At 45.4% G+C, this 17847-nt stretch overlaps 1 protein-coding gene across 1 annotated transcript; it reads right to left on the bottom strand.

Moving 5' to 3' along the window:
- Positions 1-16325: 16325 nt before the first annotated feature.
- LOC102450574 (olfactory receptor 52M1-like) lies at positions 16326-17847 on the bottom strand. Its single transcript, XM_006130083.3, has one exon. It carries the CDS (start codon positions 17744-17746, stop codon positions 16799-16801), a length of 948 nt encoding a protein of 315 aa, XP_006130145.1. The 5' UTR covers positions 17747-17847; the 3' UTR covers positions 16326-16798.

The following is a 17847-nucleotide window of genomic DNA, read 5'->3' as shown; positions in this document are numbered from 1 at the left end:
TTCTGTAGTACTTCCCTTTCTTTGTTTTAAAATCTGCTTCCTATTCATTTCCTTGGGAGACCCCAGTTCTTGTGTGATAGGAGGGAGTAAACAAGACTTCTGTATTCACTTTCACCACAGCGTTCACACTTTCACAGATCTCTCGCACTTCTCCTCTGAGGCATCTTTAGCCGGATGAAAAGCCCCAGTCTGCTCATCCTCTCTGCAGCTGGAAGCTGTTCCTTAATCCCAGTCATTCTTGTTGCCCTTCTCTGTACCTTTTCCATTTACAATATTTCTTCTTTGCGGTGATGTTTGGTGAGCACTGCACACAGTATTAACGGTATGGTACTTACATACTGGCATTATTATGTTTTTCTGCCTTCCCATTTTTCTAATGTTCCCAAACAGTCTGTTAACTTTTTTTTTACTGCTGGTGCACGTTGAGCAGATATTCCCAAAGAACTAAGTTTGATGACACAAGATCTTTTTCTTTATGCTAACCATTAATTTACAGCCCATCGTTTGGTATATATATTTGAGATTGTGTTTTCCATGGTGCTTTACTGTAGTCGTGTAAATTTTTAACAGCAGGGGGGAGGGTGTTCCTCATAACCTCATTGTCACACTGTGTGCCGTCAACTTCATACTGCTATGGATTATTATGTAATGATGACACATTTTGTACAAGCTATTTCTTATTAAGTGTCATTGGAAAAGTTATGATTTGCGGAAAATGTTTACCCTATCTTTGCAAATACATTATTTTTACATGGGAAGTGATGAATACTAACTAAACATCTGTATTTCAGATATGGTTACACCTGGGTAACATCTCCTAGATAAAATACGTCCAGTCTAGACAGCTCATTGTGAAGGGCCTATTCTGGATAATGGCCTATTAGGACAGCAATAGATCTTAAGTGAAGCTTATGCCCCACCTTCCTGAGAATAAGAACATAAGAACGGCTGTACTGGGTCAGACCTAAGGTCCATCTAGTCCAGTAGCCTGTCTGCCGACAGTTGCCAGCACCAGGTGCCCCAGAAGGGGTGGACCGAAGACAGTGATCAAGCGATTTGTCTCCTGCCGTCCTTCTCCAGCCTCTGAAAGACAGAGGCCAGGGACACCAATTCTATCCTCTGCCTAATAGCCTTTTATGAACCTAAATGTTCTGGCGCACCAGTGGATACTGGTTATTACGACTTGGCGGCACATGGACGGACATGTGACCAGACTACATGATACTAAACTCCATTTTGTGTACCTGCATTTTTTTCACAAATCTGACCGGGAACCATTTTTGGAAATAATGATTCCCACCATAAATGAAAGCAATGTAAAGTGGGGGATGATGTCATCGACTGTCCTCACTTCCCACACAACAGATCTCCTGGAAGCAAAGGACAAAGCCATTGTGTGCTGTGCTTCTGACTTCGCAATTTTTTTTCAGTATAATGAAACAGGAATAGCTAATAGGTTGTGAGCATGGTAGGAGCATAATTAAAGAGCGCACACTCTCAGATTACCTCAACGCCTATTTTATGGCATGGTCAAGCAACCAGTTGGGAGTGGCAAGGAGGAATGGGGGGAAGGTATAAAACACTAAGGGCATGTCTACACAGCAAGCCGTTATTTTGAACTACTATCGAGCTGGAGGACTTCTTACTCTGACTCCTGTAACCCTCATTTCACGAGGAGTAAGGGAAGTCAAAGGGATAGAGTTCTTCCTTCCACTTTCTGCTGTGTAGACAGTGCCAAGAAAGCAAACTTAAGCTATTGAAACTTTAGCTACACAACTGACATAGCTGAAGTTGCATAGCTTAATTCGAATTTTGCCCTGCTGTGTAGATGTGCCCTAAAAGGTTAAAGAAATGCCTATCCCTGACCATAGCAAAATCTCACACCTTACTGCTCCTATGGGATAAAAAGAGATGGGACAAAAGATTCCAGACCAGAGGTGGGCAATCATGTTTAATGGGAGGCCACTCCAAATTTTGACAAGTGGTCAAGAGCTGTGTTTCTAGTGAGAGGGTGTGGGGTCTCTGACAGAGGTTGGGAGCAGAAGGGAGATTTACGATAAGTCAATTTAGGGTTAGGAGATTGGTATGCAGCAGGGGCTGTGGAGTCTGAGAAGGAGTTTGGGTGAAGAAGGGGGCTGTGATCTGAGGCAGAGGCTTGGGGTGCAGAGTCAGGGAGGGGTTGTGGGTGCAGGAGAGAATTCTTGCCTGAGGGTGGGGCTCTAGACAGGGGTGCAGGATTGGAGAGGGAGTTGTGAGCTGGGTGAAGGGGGTTCAGTGAGTTTGGGTGATGACGTGGGGCAGGAGTATGAGGTGCAGAGTCAGGGAGGGGGCATGGGTGCAGGAGAGGGTTCTGGCCTGGGGGATGTGTGTAGCAGGTGGTGCAGGCTCAGGGAGGGAGCTGTGACCTGGGGAAAAGAGGTACTGAAAGTTTGGGGGGTGGTCTCTTTGCCTACCACAAATAGAATCATGAAATTTCCCAGCTGGGAGATAATGTAACACACACAGAAAGGGATGGAAATCCAGACGTGGGCTGCCCATTAGGATGAATGAGGAAGGGATAGTTGGGATGAGGTTGAAAGCTGCCATGGAATTATGAATGAGTCGATCATGATCCCAAATGCTTGAGGTGTGTGAAGGGAGACAAGCAGAGCAAGGGGGTTACACACTTTATAACAAATGGCACGGAACATATTTCACTATTATAATCAATCTGGAAATAGGGGTGAGCAGTGAGGTAGAAACATTTACAGATGGCACCAGGTTCTTTATTTCAGTGAAGTCCAGAGAAGTCCCCAGAGGGAGCTCACCATGCCAGGTGGAAGGGCAGCATGATGACGGATGAACTCTGACGTCAATAACTCAATGTGTCTGCCCACTGGTGGGAAAATCTTGAACTCTCCAAACACCTTAATAACATTCTAAATTAACTATACGGATCCAAGGCAGGAACCAGGGAGTCATGGTTCACAGCTATGGGAAGCCCTGCTCACGGTACGAGCATGGATGTAAACTTAGCAAAACAGGGGGGATGCAGGAGGAGTGGGATGGCAGAATTGTACAGAAATGATAATTCCATGCAGTCAGTTAGTCAATGTTTTACCCTTCTCTGGACTCCTGTGTGTCATCCTGGGTATCCTTCTGAGCCAGGAGAATGCAGAACTAGAGGGGTTCAGACCAGGGCCAGGAGACTAATCAAAGGCCTGGAGAAACGTTCATACAGAGAGAGGCTGAGAACACTGGACTTTTTAACTTACAAAGGAGACAATTAAGTGGAGACATGAGAAAATTCAATACTGGTAGAGAGTACATAGAGAATGTGTCCCCCTTTCTTGCAAAATAAGATCCAGAGGACATTTATTTTAACTAAAGTTTGGAAAATTCAAAACTGATAAAGAAGATGGCTTTCTTCACTTAGGCCTGGTCTACATGAAAGGGGAAAGTTAACTTAAGATACGCAATAAGATACATTAATGACATTGCTGGAGTTGACTTATCGTAAATCGAGTTCTTGCGCCATCCTCACAGCTGGAGGTCAATGAAAGCAAACAACCCCGTCACCTTCCCTTACTCCTCATGAGGAGCAGGACTACTGGTGCCGATGGGAGCACCCTCTCAGTTCGAATTAGTGGGTCTTCGCAGGTGCGTCTACACTGCACCATAACTCAAAATAAGATATAGTATTTGAGCTATGCAAATTGTGAATCTTATTTCGAAATAGCTTATTTTGTCATCCAAATTTTGAATTACACCACTATTCTGAAATGTCTCTTACTCCTCGTAGAATGAGGTTTACAAGGACATTGGAATAGTGAACTCAAATTAACGGGCTTTCTGTGAAGACACAGGATAGCTATTTTGGGATACTCCGGTATCCCAAAATAGTAGTACAGTATACACGTACCCCATTAAGCCCACTAATTCGAAACCCAGAAGATCGAACATGACAATTCCATATCCCCCTTGGAAACAGACATTATCAAGCTTGGCTATGACTGTGCAAAACAGAATGATGAAGAAATGCACATGGGACTTGGTATTTAGAGCTGCTGGCCTGTATTTTTCCTACTTCCATTTTTTCTTTTGTGGAGACACATTTTTGTGAGCACCCACTGACAAATGCAAGCAGAGACAGGTCTCAGAAACTCAGCTGTTTCCCCTCCTCATGCCTGGGGTCGATTGAGAAGTTAAAATAGGAAAAGAATGTGTTCAAAATCATTTAGACAAGTTAATTGTCTTCAAGTCACCAGCACGGCCGAAATGCATCCTAGGATACTCAAAGAACTGACTGAGGAGATAGCTGAGCCATTAGCTGTAATCTTTGAATAGTCAGAGCAGACCTGGAATACGAGTCAACACTGTGACATTGTCGCAAAAAAAACCCAAGTAAACTTGGTTGCAAGCAAGACATGAGAAATAATTTTCTGCTATATTCTGCACTAATTTGGCCACAACTGGACTACTGTGTCCAGTTCTGGGTGCCATAGTTCAGGAAAGATGGAGACAAATTGAAGAAGGTCCAGAGAAGAGCATCAAAAATGTTTAAAAGTCTATAAAACATGGCCTATGAGGAAAGAGTGGAAGACTTGGGTTTGTTTCGTCTGGAAAAGAGAAGACCGAGACGGGACAAAATAGCAGCTTTCACGTCCCTAAAAGGTTGTTACAGGAAGGAGAAAGAAAGAAAATAGTCTCCTTAACCTCTGATGATAGGACAAGAAGCAATAGGCTTAAATTGCAGCAAAGGAGATTTAAGCTGGATATTAGGAAAAGGGCAATTAAATTGCTGAATTGGGAAAATTGAGGAGAGAAAAAAAACACTCCTAAACAAAGAAGCTCCGGAGACAGAAAGAAGGGCGCAGTGAGAGAGCAGGAACTGATCTTAAAGGAAATTATTTATCTAAACATTTTGCAATGTGTTTCTGACAATACTGAACAGTTCAAGTCCCTGTGCTGGTGAATTCCTGCCCAGATGGTTCACGTTTTGGACCCTGGAGCCCTTCAGGAGCACTTAGCACTACCTTTAATCAAGAAACACAACTCACCGAAATCCCGCTCAGCAAGCAGATAGAATCTCCTTCCCACGATAGGAAGCTGAGCCCTGAGAATCAGTGTTTCTGTTTCACACTCGCCTGCTGGACAGTGACCTTTATAATTCCCTCTTCAGTCCCTGAGGACTCTTTTCTTGTTTCGGATTTCCAGACAATTTCGTCAGCTCCGCGAGCAGTGGGAGTAGCAGAAAATAGACTCTGGAGAACCACAGCATAAGGGGTGAAGAAATGATTCACCGATACCAGGGGCTCAGACGATTAGGGCAAATGGAGATTCACAGACAGCTTAGCCTAAAAAAAATGGTGCTGTCATGATAGAAAGGGCCCTCACCATTTTAATTTGTTGCAGCATGCTGTGGCATACTACCCAGGTTGCTTTAATACCCAGTTCGTTAGACTCTGAAAAGTCACTGCCAGACTGTAAAGGCCAAATGACATAATCCTGAGTTGATGGAAGCTCACGGGGGAGGAAAAGGCTTTCTTCTCTCAGCCTTCTGGCATCAAAGGTGTAGCCTCTAAGGCTACGTCTAGACTGCAAACTTTTTTCGAAAGAGGCTGTTTTGAAAGAATCTTTCGAAAAAGCCTCTTTCAAAAGAGAGCGTCTAGACTGCAACCTCTTCTTTCAAAAAAGTGATCCGCTTTTTCAAAAGAGAGCACCCAGGCAGTCTGGATGCTCTCTTTCGAAAAAGCCCTGCTTGCATTCAAGAATGCCTTTTTTCGAAAGAGCACTTTGAAAAAAAGGCATTCTTCCTCGTGAAATGAGGAGTACCGCCGTCGAAAGAAAAGCCGCGTTCTTTCGATTTAATTTCGAAAGAACGCGGCTGTAGTCTATACTCAGGTGAAGTTTTTTGGAAAAAACCCTGCAGTCTAGACAGAGCCTAACTCTCTAGGAAGCCTAACGTGGATACATCTCTGGCAGCTCAAAGTCTTCGTCTTCTAAGGGTACGTCTAGATCATGGAGGGTTTTCAGGATACCTCTGGTATCCCGACAAAACTCCTCCGTGTGCAGGGAATGTGTTTCCTCTTCCCCCTTTTTTTTGCAGAAGAGCAGAAGCGCTCTTTCAGAAGCCCTGTCTTCCTTATTCCACAATGAAGAAGGGTGCTTCCGAAAGAGGGTTCTTTCCCAAAATTTGGCCCAGTGTAGATGGAAAAGCCTCTTCTGAAACAACTATTGGAAAAAGGTAAGCAAAATGCGCAATGCAATTTGTGTACCTTTTCCCAATAGATCCTCGCAGTCTAGATGTACCCTAATAGTTAGAACATAAGAACAGCCAGACTGGGTCAGACCAAAGGTCCATCCAGCCAAGTATCCTGTCTGCCCTCTCCTATTATCCATTTCCAGCCTCCGACAGAGTCTAGGGACACCATTCCTACCCACCCTGGCTAATAGCCATTGATGGACCTAACCTCTATGAATTTATCTAGTGCTTTCTTGAACCCTGTTAAAGTCCTGGACTTGTACTTCATCTAGTCTCTGTGCCGAGTAATCATCACATTTCAATACTGGGTTGCTCTTTCAGAAATCGATGCAGAAAAGTTTGTGCTACCCTGTGTCAGAACGAGGGCAATGGGACTTCTCCACCCACTATGTGATTCCTTTCTCACCCAAAAATGTCCCAGAATTCCCTTCACGTGGCATCCCACATTTTACACGGGAACAGCAATGGCGTTTGCCTGAAGTGATGCCGGGGAGGCTATTTCAGAGTGGCGGTAATTGCATAGCTGTGCCCTGCTCATGTGTTGGATTGAAATAACTGCTACCTGGAGTTGTTTTGTTAGGGCTACAGTCCCAGGCATCACAGGTGACCGTGAGCCTAATTTTGTCTCCAGAAGGTTTGAGTGTGATGGGGTATCACTGCCAGGGTGCTGCAAGGAAGCCATGGGAACTGCTCCCTGGCCCCTTTTCACTCTTCTTTACTGGTGATTCAACCACTCTAGGTCCTTTTGTCACCCAACACAACAGTGGATGGTACCACCCACCCAAATGTAGACAGAGCGTAGAAGACAAGAAGTCCAACGTACTGGCAATGCCACACTTGTTGCTGTTATTTTCCAGCAAGCATGCGATCCAAATCTCTGATGCCACAAAGCCTTGTGTCCCAGTATCCCAACCCTCCATAGCAGGCACACTTCTATCATCTGTACCATTAGACTAACAAACTCACCTGGCCGGGGAGAAGCTAGACACTTGTGGCTTGTCTACACTACATAGTCGATCTTCCAGGGTTCAAATGAGCAGGTCTAGTGAAGACCCATTAATTCGAACTGAGAGGGCTCTCCCATCGGCGCCAGGAGTCCTGCTTCTGATGAGGAGTAAGGGAAGCTGATGGGAGCGTGTGCTACCATCGACCTCCTGCTGTGTGGACGGGGCAAAAACCTGATTTAAGATACTTCGACTCCAGGGATGTAATTAACGTTGCTGGATTTGTGTATCAGAAGTTGACCACGCCATGGTGTTTTTGCCCTTTGTTCACATGTGTTAGCATAAGATATGTCCAGATGTAAGACTGTATAAAGTGAAATGGGCAAACAAGACCCCCAATTCAATCTCAGGCAAAGATACAGAACCTAAATCCTAAATTATCACTAGCATGCCTAACACTCCATGCCTTATGTTTCTCTTTCCTTCTGTGACCCTCCTGCCCAGGTGTCCCAGGAAAAGCACAGGGTGTATGGTGGCGCATTTCCTGACGGGGCCAATTATCAAGGTGGAAAAAACTAATCCCAGTCATCCTGGGGTACCTTCCCCAGCTGACTCAGCAATGAATTCTGATCCTTTATGGACAAAGGGTGAATTTCCACCTGGACTATTAGCAGAGCCACTTCATCCCCCCAACTACCCTTAGGGGCTGCTATTGCCCCTGAGTGAGCTCCTGTGGAGTAGCCTGTCTCTCAGGGATTTGAACTGTGGACCACCAAGTTAAAACAACCACTTGTGGTCATGGGCAATCTCAGGATGAGAGGGAGGATCAGCCACTTTTCCTGCTATCAGTAGGGCATGTAGTTCAGGATTCGCTCCCTCCCTGGCCCTGCCCATCACATCCTTGCTTACATTGGTGCAGTTCATCCTCTAAAATGCCTGCCCTCCCAAGCAGTTCATCTCTCTCCTGTCAAATTACCTCCGAAGACTTTCTGCCCATGCAGGACGCCATGTCTTTAAATGTGCTACCTCCCCCACTAGGATGGATTTTTCCATTAAAACCTGTTGCTCGTCCACTATCCCTTCCAAATCCTTAATATTTTGGAGATCAGCTACTGCTTTTTACCCACTACACTGCCCCGTTGCACACTGTGAAACACCATTCCTTTAAGTTCTGATATTCCCTTCCTTTTGGTCTCCCTAAATCTCCCCTATTTCCTTCTCAGTCTCAAGCTCAGTTGACCCCCACACCTGATATGGGCCCTGATTCTACCTTCTACATTTATTTAACACATTCATTGGCACAGCTTGTCAGAGCCTGCAGCTACCGTCATGAGATTCCCACTCCCCTAAGCAGCTGGGTCACAGAGGGGGAATTACCATAGTGTTATTTGCCTGTCCAATGTGATGTATCCCAGTCATGGCAGCTAGACAGGACAGAACTTTCCCCTCACCCGCTCCCTTGGTTCTTGTCCTGCCGACAGAAAGCAGAAGAACAGAAGTCTCAGGTGGCTGGCAATGAGATGTTTATTGGGGTTTGATTCCAGAAAGCATGTGTCCCGTACCTGTGAGGCTGCAGAACCCTGTTTCCCAGTGTCTGGACTTTCCTGAGCTTTAGCAGGAAACGCACGACCTTGTCCTAGGTACATTTGAAATTCATGTCCTCAGTCTCACCCATTTCAATTGATAGTCATGGTCTTTGTTGGTCAGTTCTTCCAATTTCCCTAGGAGAGTGGAGAAACACTGGGATGGTGGTGGAATCTCCTTAGGGATGTGGTGGAATCTCCTTCCCTAGAGGTTTTTAAGTCCTGGCTTGACAAAGCCCTGGAGGAGATAATGTAGTTGGGGTTGGTCCTGCTTTGGGCAGAGGGTTATGGTCGGTGGCCAACCCTATAATTCTGTGAGTTTTGGGTCTGGAGTCTTCATCCAATTTCTTGTGAACTCCATGGAATGGGTAAGGTTGTGCTGTGGTGAAGGAGGGGCATTTCTTGTGCCTTTTCATGTTTTATACCTTCTCCCAGCCCTCCTTGGCCCTGCCTGACTGGTTGCTTGATCTTCCCTTGAGATAGGACTGAGAAAGTCTGAAAATGTGAGTTCCTACATTATACTCCTGATGGGCCTGCAGCATTTCAGCTGTTCTAATCTGCCCCATTATAACAACAACCTCAGCTGGCCAGAGAGAAGCAGCTCACACACAGTGTCTTTGTCCTTTGTTCACGTACATCGGCATAAGACATAAGACTATATGGCTGCGTCTAGACTGGCATGATTTTGCGGAAATACTTTTAACAGAAAAGGCTTTCCCTTAAAAGTATTTCCGCAAAAGCGCATCTAGATTGGCACGGATGCTTTTGCGCAAAAAGTGCTTTTGCACAAATGCATCCGAGGCCAATCTAGACACGATTTTGCGCAAGAAAGCCCCAATTGCCATTTTTGCCATCGGGGCTTTTTTGTGTAAAACAGTTCTTCCCTGTCTACACTGGCCTGCTTACACAAGTATTCTTGCGGAAGAGGGCTTTTTCCCGAGCGGGACTGTGAAAGTATTTGCGCAAGAAGCACTGTTTTTCTACATTACGAGGTCAGTGCTCTTGCACAAATTCAAGTGGCCAGTGTAGTCACCTGGGAAGTTTTTGCGCAAAAGCAACTGCTTTTGCACAAAACCTTGCCAGTCTAGACACATCCCATAGGTATAATCGTATAAAAAAATCAAAAGGGCAAACAAGATCCAAAATTCAATCTCAGGTGAAAATACAGGCTTGGATCTTACATTATCTCTAACACTCCTCACTCCAGCCAATTTTCCAGCTCTCCAGACTAACACCCCTCCTGGGCGTATAAACCCAAAATTGCACTGTCGTGTGCCAGACGGGGATCTATATTAAGAAAGTTCATTAATAGACTCGCAATACGGCTCTCCACATAGCCGAGGCCTGGCTCACTCTTGGCTTAGCTCAGGGGTGGAGAACCTCAGGTTTGAGGATGTGGCCCACAGTTTGCCTGGATCCAGTCCCTGAGGCTCAGGGCTCTCCTCCTAACATTTGGGAGCTCATGCCTACTGAGGGACTAGAACACACAAACTCTACTCGCCTGGGCCCCACTGGGCTCTGGTGTGTGAGGGGAATGTGGGGAGCGTTTGTCTCCTCAGTCTGGGGCCACATCAGTGAGGGTTGGGGGGGGGGGTTGGCTTCTCACTTGTGTGTGACTCCCAGCTGATTTTTCTGTGGATCAGCAGCCCCCCAACCTCAAAAAGGTTCCCCAGCCTCGGCTTAGCCGGTCTGTGCTGGCTGAGGTCCTGGTTCTGTGCCGCTCCATCTCCCCACTTCTGCCTCAGGACAGCTCTGGCTCTTCTGTCCATGGTCTAGCTTTGCCTTCTGGGCTGCTTCTCCTGCCCTTCAGTTTCTGCCTGCTGCTGCTTTTCTTCAACCTCAGCTTGAGGTGCTCAGATGTACATGACACATTGTCCATACAGATCCCTCCTGGACCCCATCACTTTCCTAACTTTCAACTAATCTCTAATATTAGGGGCATCTAGACTCAAAGTTTTCATCCATTTAGCTTCTTTCATTCTCCCCCATGTACTTGTCTGTCCACTCCTCCCCTTGAGATTAGCAGAAATTGCCAGCTAGAGTTTGACCTTACCTCTAAAAGCCTGCGTCAAATTAACTATGAGGTGCACTCATTTCTTAGTTCTCGGTGGTGAAGTGCAAGTTGTTTTGTTGCAATTGGCGTGATCCCATTCTGGGGTGCACAGCCCTCTCGTCCAGCACAACAGCCCAGTTCACAAAACCAGAATTTCACAACTCTTCCCAACATGCTCTCGCAGAATGTCCTCAATTCCTGCTGCGCTCCTATACTGGCACTTTGCAGCTGAAATACTTGCTCTAATATAAAAGCTTCCCGAATAATTTGAAGCAAAATAATCAGGTACTTGTTGCACTTTAGGTGACTGTACATATGATAAGGAATTTAATCATTTTGATTTATTTTCCTTTGTCCTTGGCTATCAGGAGGCATAACTTTCATATTAATCCCTTAAATTGGAAAAGATAGGGATTAATATGAAAGTTGAGAGGTGGATAAGCAACTGGTTAAAGGGGAGACTACAGCGGGTCATACTGAAAGGTGAACTGTCAGGTTGGAGGAAGGTTACTAGCGGAGTTCCTCAGGGATCAGTTTTGGGGCCAATTTTATTTAATCTTTTTATTGCTGATCTTGGCACCAAAAGTGGAAGTGTCCTAATAAAATTTGCGGATGACACAAAGTTGGGAGCTATTGCCAATTCAGAAAAGGATTGGGATATCATACAGGAAGATCTGGATGATCTTGTAAATTGGAGTGATAGCAATAGGATGAAATTTAATAGTGAGAAGTGTAAGGTTCTGCATTTAGGGATTAATAACAAGAATTTTAGTTATAAACTGGGGACACATCAGTTGGAAGTAACGGAGGAGGAGAAGGACCTCGGAGTCCTGGTTGATTATAGAATGACTATGAGCCGCCATTGTGACATGGCCGTGGCCCGTCCCCTCCCCATTTCTTCTCACCTCTCCCTCCTTTTCTCACTTCCATGTCTTCTGTTTCTTCTTCCTTCCCGTCCCTCTGCTTCTCTCCCCTCTCCAGGAAAGTATTTATATTTCAAAACATGGCTGCCAGGGGATAAGGAATGCCTTGACTTATGAGTCCCCAGAAAGGGTTTTCATGAAAAGGAGGGGAAAAAAGACAAAAAGCTTTGGGGCCCATCGAGTGAAAAGTTTGTGTCTAGATAAATGCATTTTGTTTAAAATCATACCGCCTACCAGGGGGGTGGGGAAGAGAAAAAGGTCAATTCAGAAGCCTGAAACCCGGGTGGATAAAAATTGGGAAACATTGTTGTGATGTTAGAATGTTAGGAATCTTTAAATAGGGACAGAGAATAAGACAGAGAATATTTTATCGCCTCTATATAAAACCATGGTACGCCCACATCTTGAATACTCCATACAGATGTGGTCGTCTCATCTCAAAGAAGATATATTGGCATTGCAAAAGGTTCAGAAGATGGCAGCCACAATGATTAGGGGTTTGGAACCGGTCCCATAGGAAGAAAGATTAAAAAGACTGGAACTTTTCAGCTTAGAAAAGAGGAGACTAAGGGGGGGATATGGATAGAGGTCTATAAAATCATGAGTGGTGTGGAAAAAGTGAATAAGGTAAAGTTATTTACTTATTCCCATAATATAAGAACTAGGAGTCATCAAATGAAATTAATAGGCAGCAGGTTCAAAACAAATAAAAGGAAGGTTTTATTCGCTCAGCGCATAGTCAACCTGAGGAACTCCTTGCCAGAGGATGTTGTGAAGATTAGGACTTTAAAAGGTTCAAAAGGGAGCTAGATAAATTGCAGTGAAAAGCTCTGGCTTCTGAGCCAAGAAGTTTTTGTGGAACAGTCAAGCCCCAAGGATGCTGCCTTTCCGATATTACTTATGAATAAATGTTGGCAGAGTACAGCTGGGAAAGCATGGCAAACCTGGTGTGTTGTACAAGGGAAACTGAGGTAAATCAACTTCTGAATTTCATAAAGACACGATGGGGTAATTCTGCCTTTCCATGAGAAGAAAGCCATTGCAACTTCACTTGCCTATAGGGCAAAACCAGGAAGGCCCTTGTTCTGTTTTTCCTGCAATCGGCAAGGAGATGTTTTTTAAAAAGGATCATTTCTCTACCCCCTTCAGGCTTTTAAAGAGCTTTAGCAAAAGTGGCACTAGCTAACGAATGCTAAGGATACCATGGCTTGGAGTAGGCTATGGCCTGGTGAGGAAAACAAGGAGCCACAAAAGTCAAGGCCTGTGGACTCACAAAGGAAATGAAGCCCTCCCCTTCTCCTCCTCCCCCGGACCGGGATGGAATGTTCGTTGCTGCTAATAATAATTGTGTCTGTTGGAAACCCTACCCAGATCTAACAATTAGAGGTTGCAAAAGTAAGAAACAACCCTCAATAGCAAGACAAATGAGGATCTACACCTAGAAAATTGAATTGTTAATCCCCCCATGGGAATTTGGCAGTGTCAATGTGTGTTGTATAAATTGGGAGACGGAGTCTTGACTTGGTGGCGATTACCGAATTTATGAGGCCTTTTTGCATGGGATTCCCTGAGATTCCCTAGACTATGCGATGATCAATGAGACTGAGAAACACAGTCATCCACAGATGGGATTGGTCACAAATGGCCAAACAAATATAACCCTCTGGTCTCTAAGGGCGTGTCTAATCTGCATGGAAGAATGATGCTTCTGCGGTCAATCTTCCAGGGTTTGGTTTAGCGGGTGCAGAATAGACCGCCTAGATCTAACGCCTTTTGTCGACAGAGTTCTGTTGACAGAAGGCGTTATTGCATCTACACTGTCTTTTGTGTGTACACTCTCATGTTGACAAAGCAGCTTGCTTTGTCGACAGAACTGGATGTAGTCTAGACGCTCTTTGTCGACAGAAGCTTTGTCGACAGTATCAGTCGACAAAACTTCTGTTGACAATAGCCTGTAGTCTAGACATACCCCGAATGCATGACAATGTACCTGCTTTGCAGAATGTATGACAATGTACATGCTTTGCAGAATGTAACTCGACTGGTAGGGTGGATAAATTCTGATTTAAACTGGTTGCAGCCAAAAGCTGAAAATACTCCCTGATGGGCAAATGTGCGGAAGCCACTGGGGAAGCTATTACAACCAGTGCTCTTCAATGAGTCCTTCCAGTACATTACCGGGGTGGAATATCCAGACAACAGTGGGTGTAGTACATACGCTGCACCTGCAATACACGCACAATAGGGTTGGAGCAACAATACAACTGGTTGGTGAGCGGACACACATGCGATCCATGTTGCCAAATGGCTCTGCAGGCAGCACAACACAGAGGGTTGAGGAAGGGCATGTGCAATGCCATCATGCAGAACCGAACCTGGAACGAACCAAACCTGAAATTGAGTGCATGAGCTTCAATAGCTTGAGCTAAAAGCTAGCTGGCTCTCAGCTAAGGCTGTTGCACAAACTCATAATTCTTTCTGGGTACGTCTACACAGCAGCATTATTTCAGAATAACAAATAGTGCATTATTTTGAAAGAATGTTGAGCTGGAGGACTTCTCACTCCATCCTCTGTAACCCCCATTTCACGAGGAGTAAGGGAAGTCCAAGGAAGAGTTCTTCCTTCAACTTCTTGCTGTGTAGACAGCACTGAAAACCCAGTGAAGCTATTTCAACTTCAGGTCCACAACTGATGTAGCTGGAGTCACATAGCTTAATTCAACTTTTGCCCTGAGGTGTAGATGTGCCCTCTGTAAGTGGTCTCAGGGCCACTACATGGGCAGTGACCCACACCGAGCAGGTGTGTGGGTTGCACATTGAACCTGGGAAACAGTTGGGGAACCAAGCAAGCGATCAGCCGAAGGGGGAAATTGCAGCATCAGATCAATGAACTACTGGCTCAGCATCTCTCTGCCTTCACACTGGGGTGGAACTGGGGAAGAGAGGTCCATCTATGGTAAACACAATGGGCAGGAGGGCTTGTGACATGGGTGGGGGTTGGCATCACAATGCTAACAAAGGGGAGGAGTGGGATTCTTTGCCAGAGGATATATTGAGGGGCAAGAGCAGTGGCTCTCAGCCAGGATGGGCAGGGATGGTGTCTCTATCCTCTGTTTAGCAGAAGGTGAGTGTGAGCGACAGAGCATAAATCACTTAACCATTGCCCTCTTCTGGGCAATTCCTCTGAGGCACCTGACATTGGCCACTGTTGGGACAGAGCCTACTGGGGCTCAACGATTCATTTGTCTTACCCAATATGGCCATCCTAATGTTTTCAGCTAGAACCCAGATGTATCTGCATCCTATTGTGACCCATCACACCTCATGCCTACCCCATGAGTAACGACTGGGTCTCTCTCCGCTGCATTCAGAGTTAGTAACAAAGTAATACAGGGGATCCCAGTTATAAGTCTCGATATTCATCATTTGCATCTAAGTTCTCAATTAATTAAAGAAACTAAATTCATAATACATCACACAGATCCGCACTTGTGTCATTTTTCAAGGGACCAAAAGCCAGCAACGTAGACCAGGTGAGTTTTGTGGTGGCCGGGCAGCAGGCACTGTAGTGTGCCATGACGTCACTCCTTTGCGTTCTCCTTGCTGTCTGTAAGTTTTGAAGTGAATGCATTGCGAGTGCACATACTTTATCATAATATATTTCTGACCAAGCAGGGGGTGCATACTTATCTTATCTATTTCTACTTATTGTTTTATGGGTTATAGGTACATTATGGCTGTGTCTACACTGGCATGAATTTCTGGAAATGCTTAAAACAGAATAGTTTTCGTTATAAGTATTTCCGGAAAAGGAGCGTCTACATTGGCAGGCTGCTTTTCCGGAAAAGCCCTTTTTCTGGAAAAGCGTCCGTGGCCAATGTAGACGCGCTTTTCCGGAAAAGAGCCCCGAGCGTAATTTTCACAATCGGGACTTTTTTCCGGAAAAGACTACTGGGCTGTCTACACTGTCCCTTTTCCGGAACAGTGTTCCAGAATAAGGACTTATGCCTGAGCGGGAGCATAATAGTTTTTCCAGAATAGCGGCTGATTTTGTACAGTAGAGCATCGTTACTTTTCCAGAAATTCAAGGGCCAGTGTAGACAGCTCGCAGCTTATTCCAGAAAAGCGGCTGATTTTCCAGAATAAGTGGCCCAGTGTAGACACAGACTATAGGTATATACACGTGTGTGAACTGCATGTGTTGGGAACGTATCTCAGGCTAATTACAATATTTCTTATGGGCAGGGCTTGACAAATCATGTAATCTACTCACCCAGGGTGAGTAAATTACAAGCCAGCATAGCCGGCACCGCGCGATCTGCACATGCACAGCTTGCAGAACCGCGTGGCTGGTGAGCGGGACTCACCGCTGCTTGGCAAGCCCTGCTTATGGGTATTAATTCCCCTTTAAAAGTTGTTTTGCTATTAGTTGCATTATTTAAGAACGTAACCTGGAGTTATAACAGGGACCACCTGTATTAAAATTCTAAACCCAACCATGTCCCTTAAGTGACTTGTTACCAGATGATAGCACTAGAGTTGAGTGGATCTAATATTTATTTGTTTTGTTCTCTTCTATATAAATTAGGTACAGTGCTCCTGTCAGCTAACTGCAATGTTATCTGCCACAAAACTAGGACTTTCAAGTGCCTGAGTAGACACTGGAAACAGGTTTAAACTCCACAAAAATAATCTTAAATGACTTCCTTGACAGTGTGGACTATGGAGGGAATATGGAGAGCGACAGGGGAAAGGAAGAGCAGAACAAGATAAAGAAGGCAAGAGGAAGAAGAGCGGGGATGAGCTGTATGGAAGACACGTGGAAAAGTATGAGGCCCTCGGCATCTAGTTACAGCAATGAGTTGTACATTGTGGCAACAAAATGAGTTGTACATAGATTGATTTCCCAGTTGGTCATATTGAGGTCAGGAAAAGGGTCCAATGTCTGTGTGACTGTCCAGTCAATGAGTCAGGAAAGAGGGCCCAGCATCAAGTCACCAATGAACTCTGCATGGAGTTTGGTCTGAGAGTGAACGCACCAAGAGAAAATGTCAAGTCTTTTTATGAGTAAAGACCCAGAGCAACCTGTCCCGGATTTGCTTGGTCCTCACCCCATAGATAATGGGATGTACCATGGGAGGCACCACAAGGTGCACATTAGCAATGAGAATGAGGACATGCAGGGACACATTGTGATCGAACCGGTGCATGACGGTGGAGAAGACGTCTGGAATATAAAAGACTAAGATGGCACAGAGTTGGGTGCTGCAGGTCCTAAAGGTCTTGAGACGGGTGTCCTTTGTGTGAAGGCTGAAGATGGCCCTGAGTATCTGGGTGTAGGACACTACAATAAACAACATATCTAGACCAGTCACCAAGATTGTCACAGAGAGACCATAGTAATTACTGACACGGATGTCAGCGCAGGCCAGTGTCACCACGGCGATGTGCTTGCAATACGAGTGGGCAATGATGTTGGTTCTACAATATGGCCACTGCCTTGCCAGGAGGGGATATGGCAGTACAAGCATGCTGCCACGCAGCACCACAGCCAGGCCGATCATGACCACCATGCGGTTTGTCAGGATGCTGGAATATCTCAGGGGATTGCAAATGGCCATGTAGCGATCAAAAACCATAGCTACAAATATCCCAGACTCCACCACCGTGAAGCAGTGAACAAGGAACATCTGAGTGAGGCAGGCACTGAAATCTATCTCCCTGGCATTGAACCAGAAGATGCCCAGGGTTTTGGGCAGGATGGACGTAGACAGAACCAGGTCAGCAACAGCCAGCATGCAGACAAAATAGTACATGGGCCTATGTAGGCTCCGCTCCTTCTTCACTATGAACAGGATGGTGATGTTCCCCAATATAGATATGATATAGATGGTGCAGAAGGGGATGGAGATCCAGACATGAGCCATCTCCAGTCCAGAGATACCCATCAGGATGAAGGTGGAGGGGTTGTTGAGTCTGGTTGTGTTGGATTTTGACATAGAGTAGGTGTCCAACTCCAATGGAGAATGTTGTCTCTTATAGGTACTGTATATTCCCTCAACTTCCTGTATGTGCCCAGAGTCTATGGTGATGGCCTCTG

This window comes from Pelodiscus sinensis, chromosome 1 (genome assembly GCF_049634645.1).
Source record: "Pelodiscus sinensis isolate JC-2024 chromosome 1, ASM4963464v1, whole genome shotgun sequence".
NCBI classification, from domain to species: Eukaryota; Metazoa; Chordata; order Testudines; family Trionychidae; genus Pelodiscus; species Pelodiscus sinensis.
Note: the sequence above shows the minus strand (reverse complement) of the source record. Positions and strands in the feature narration are given on the sequence as shown.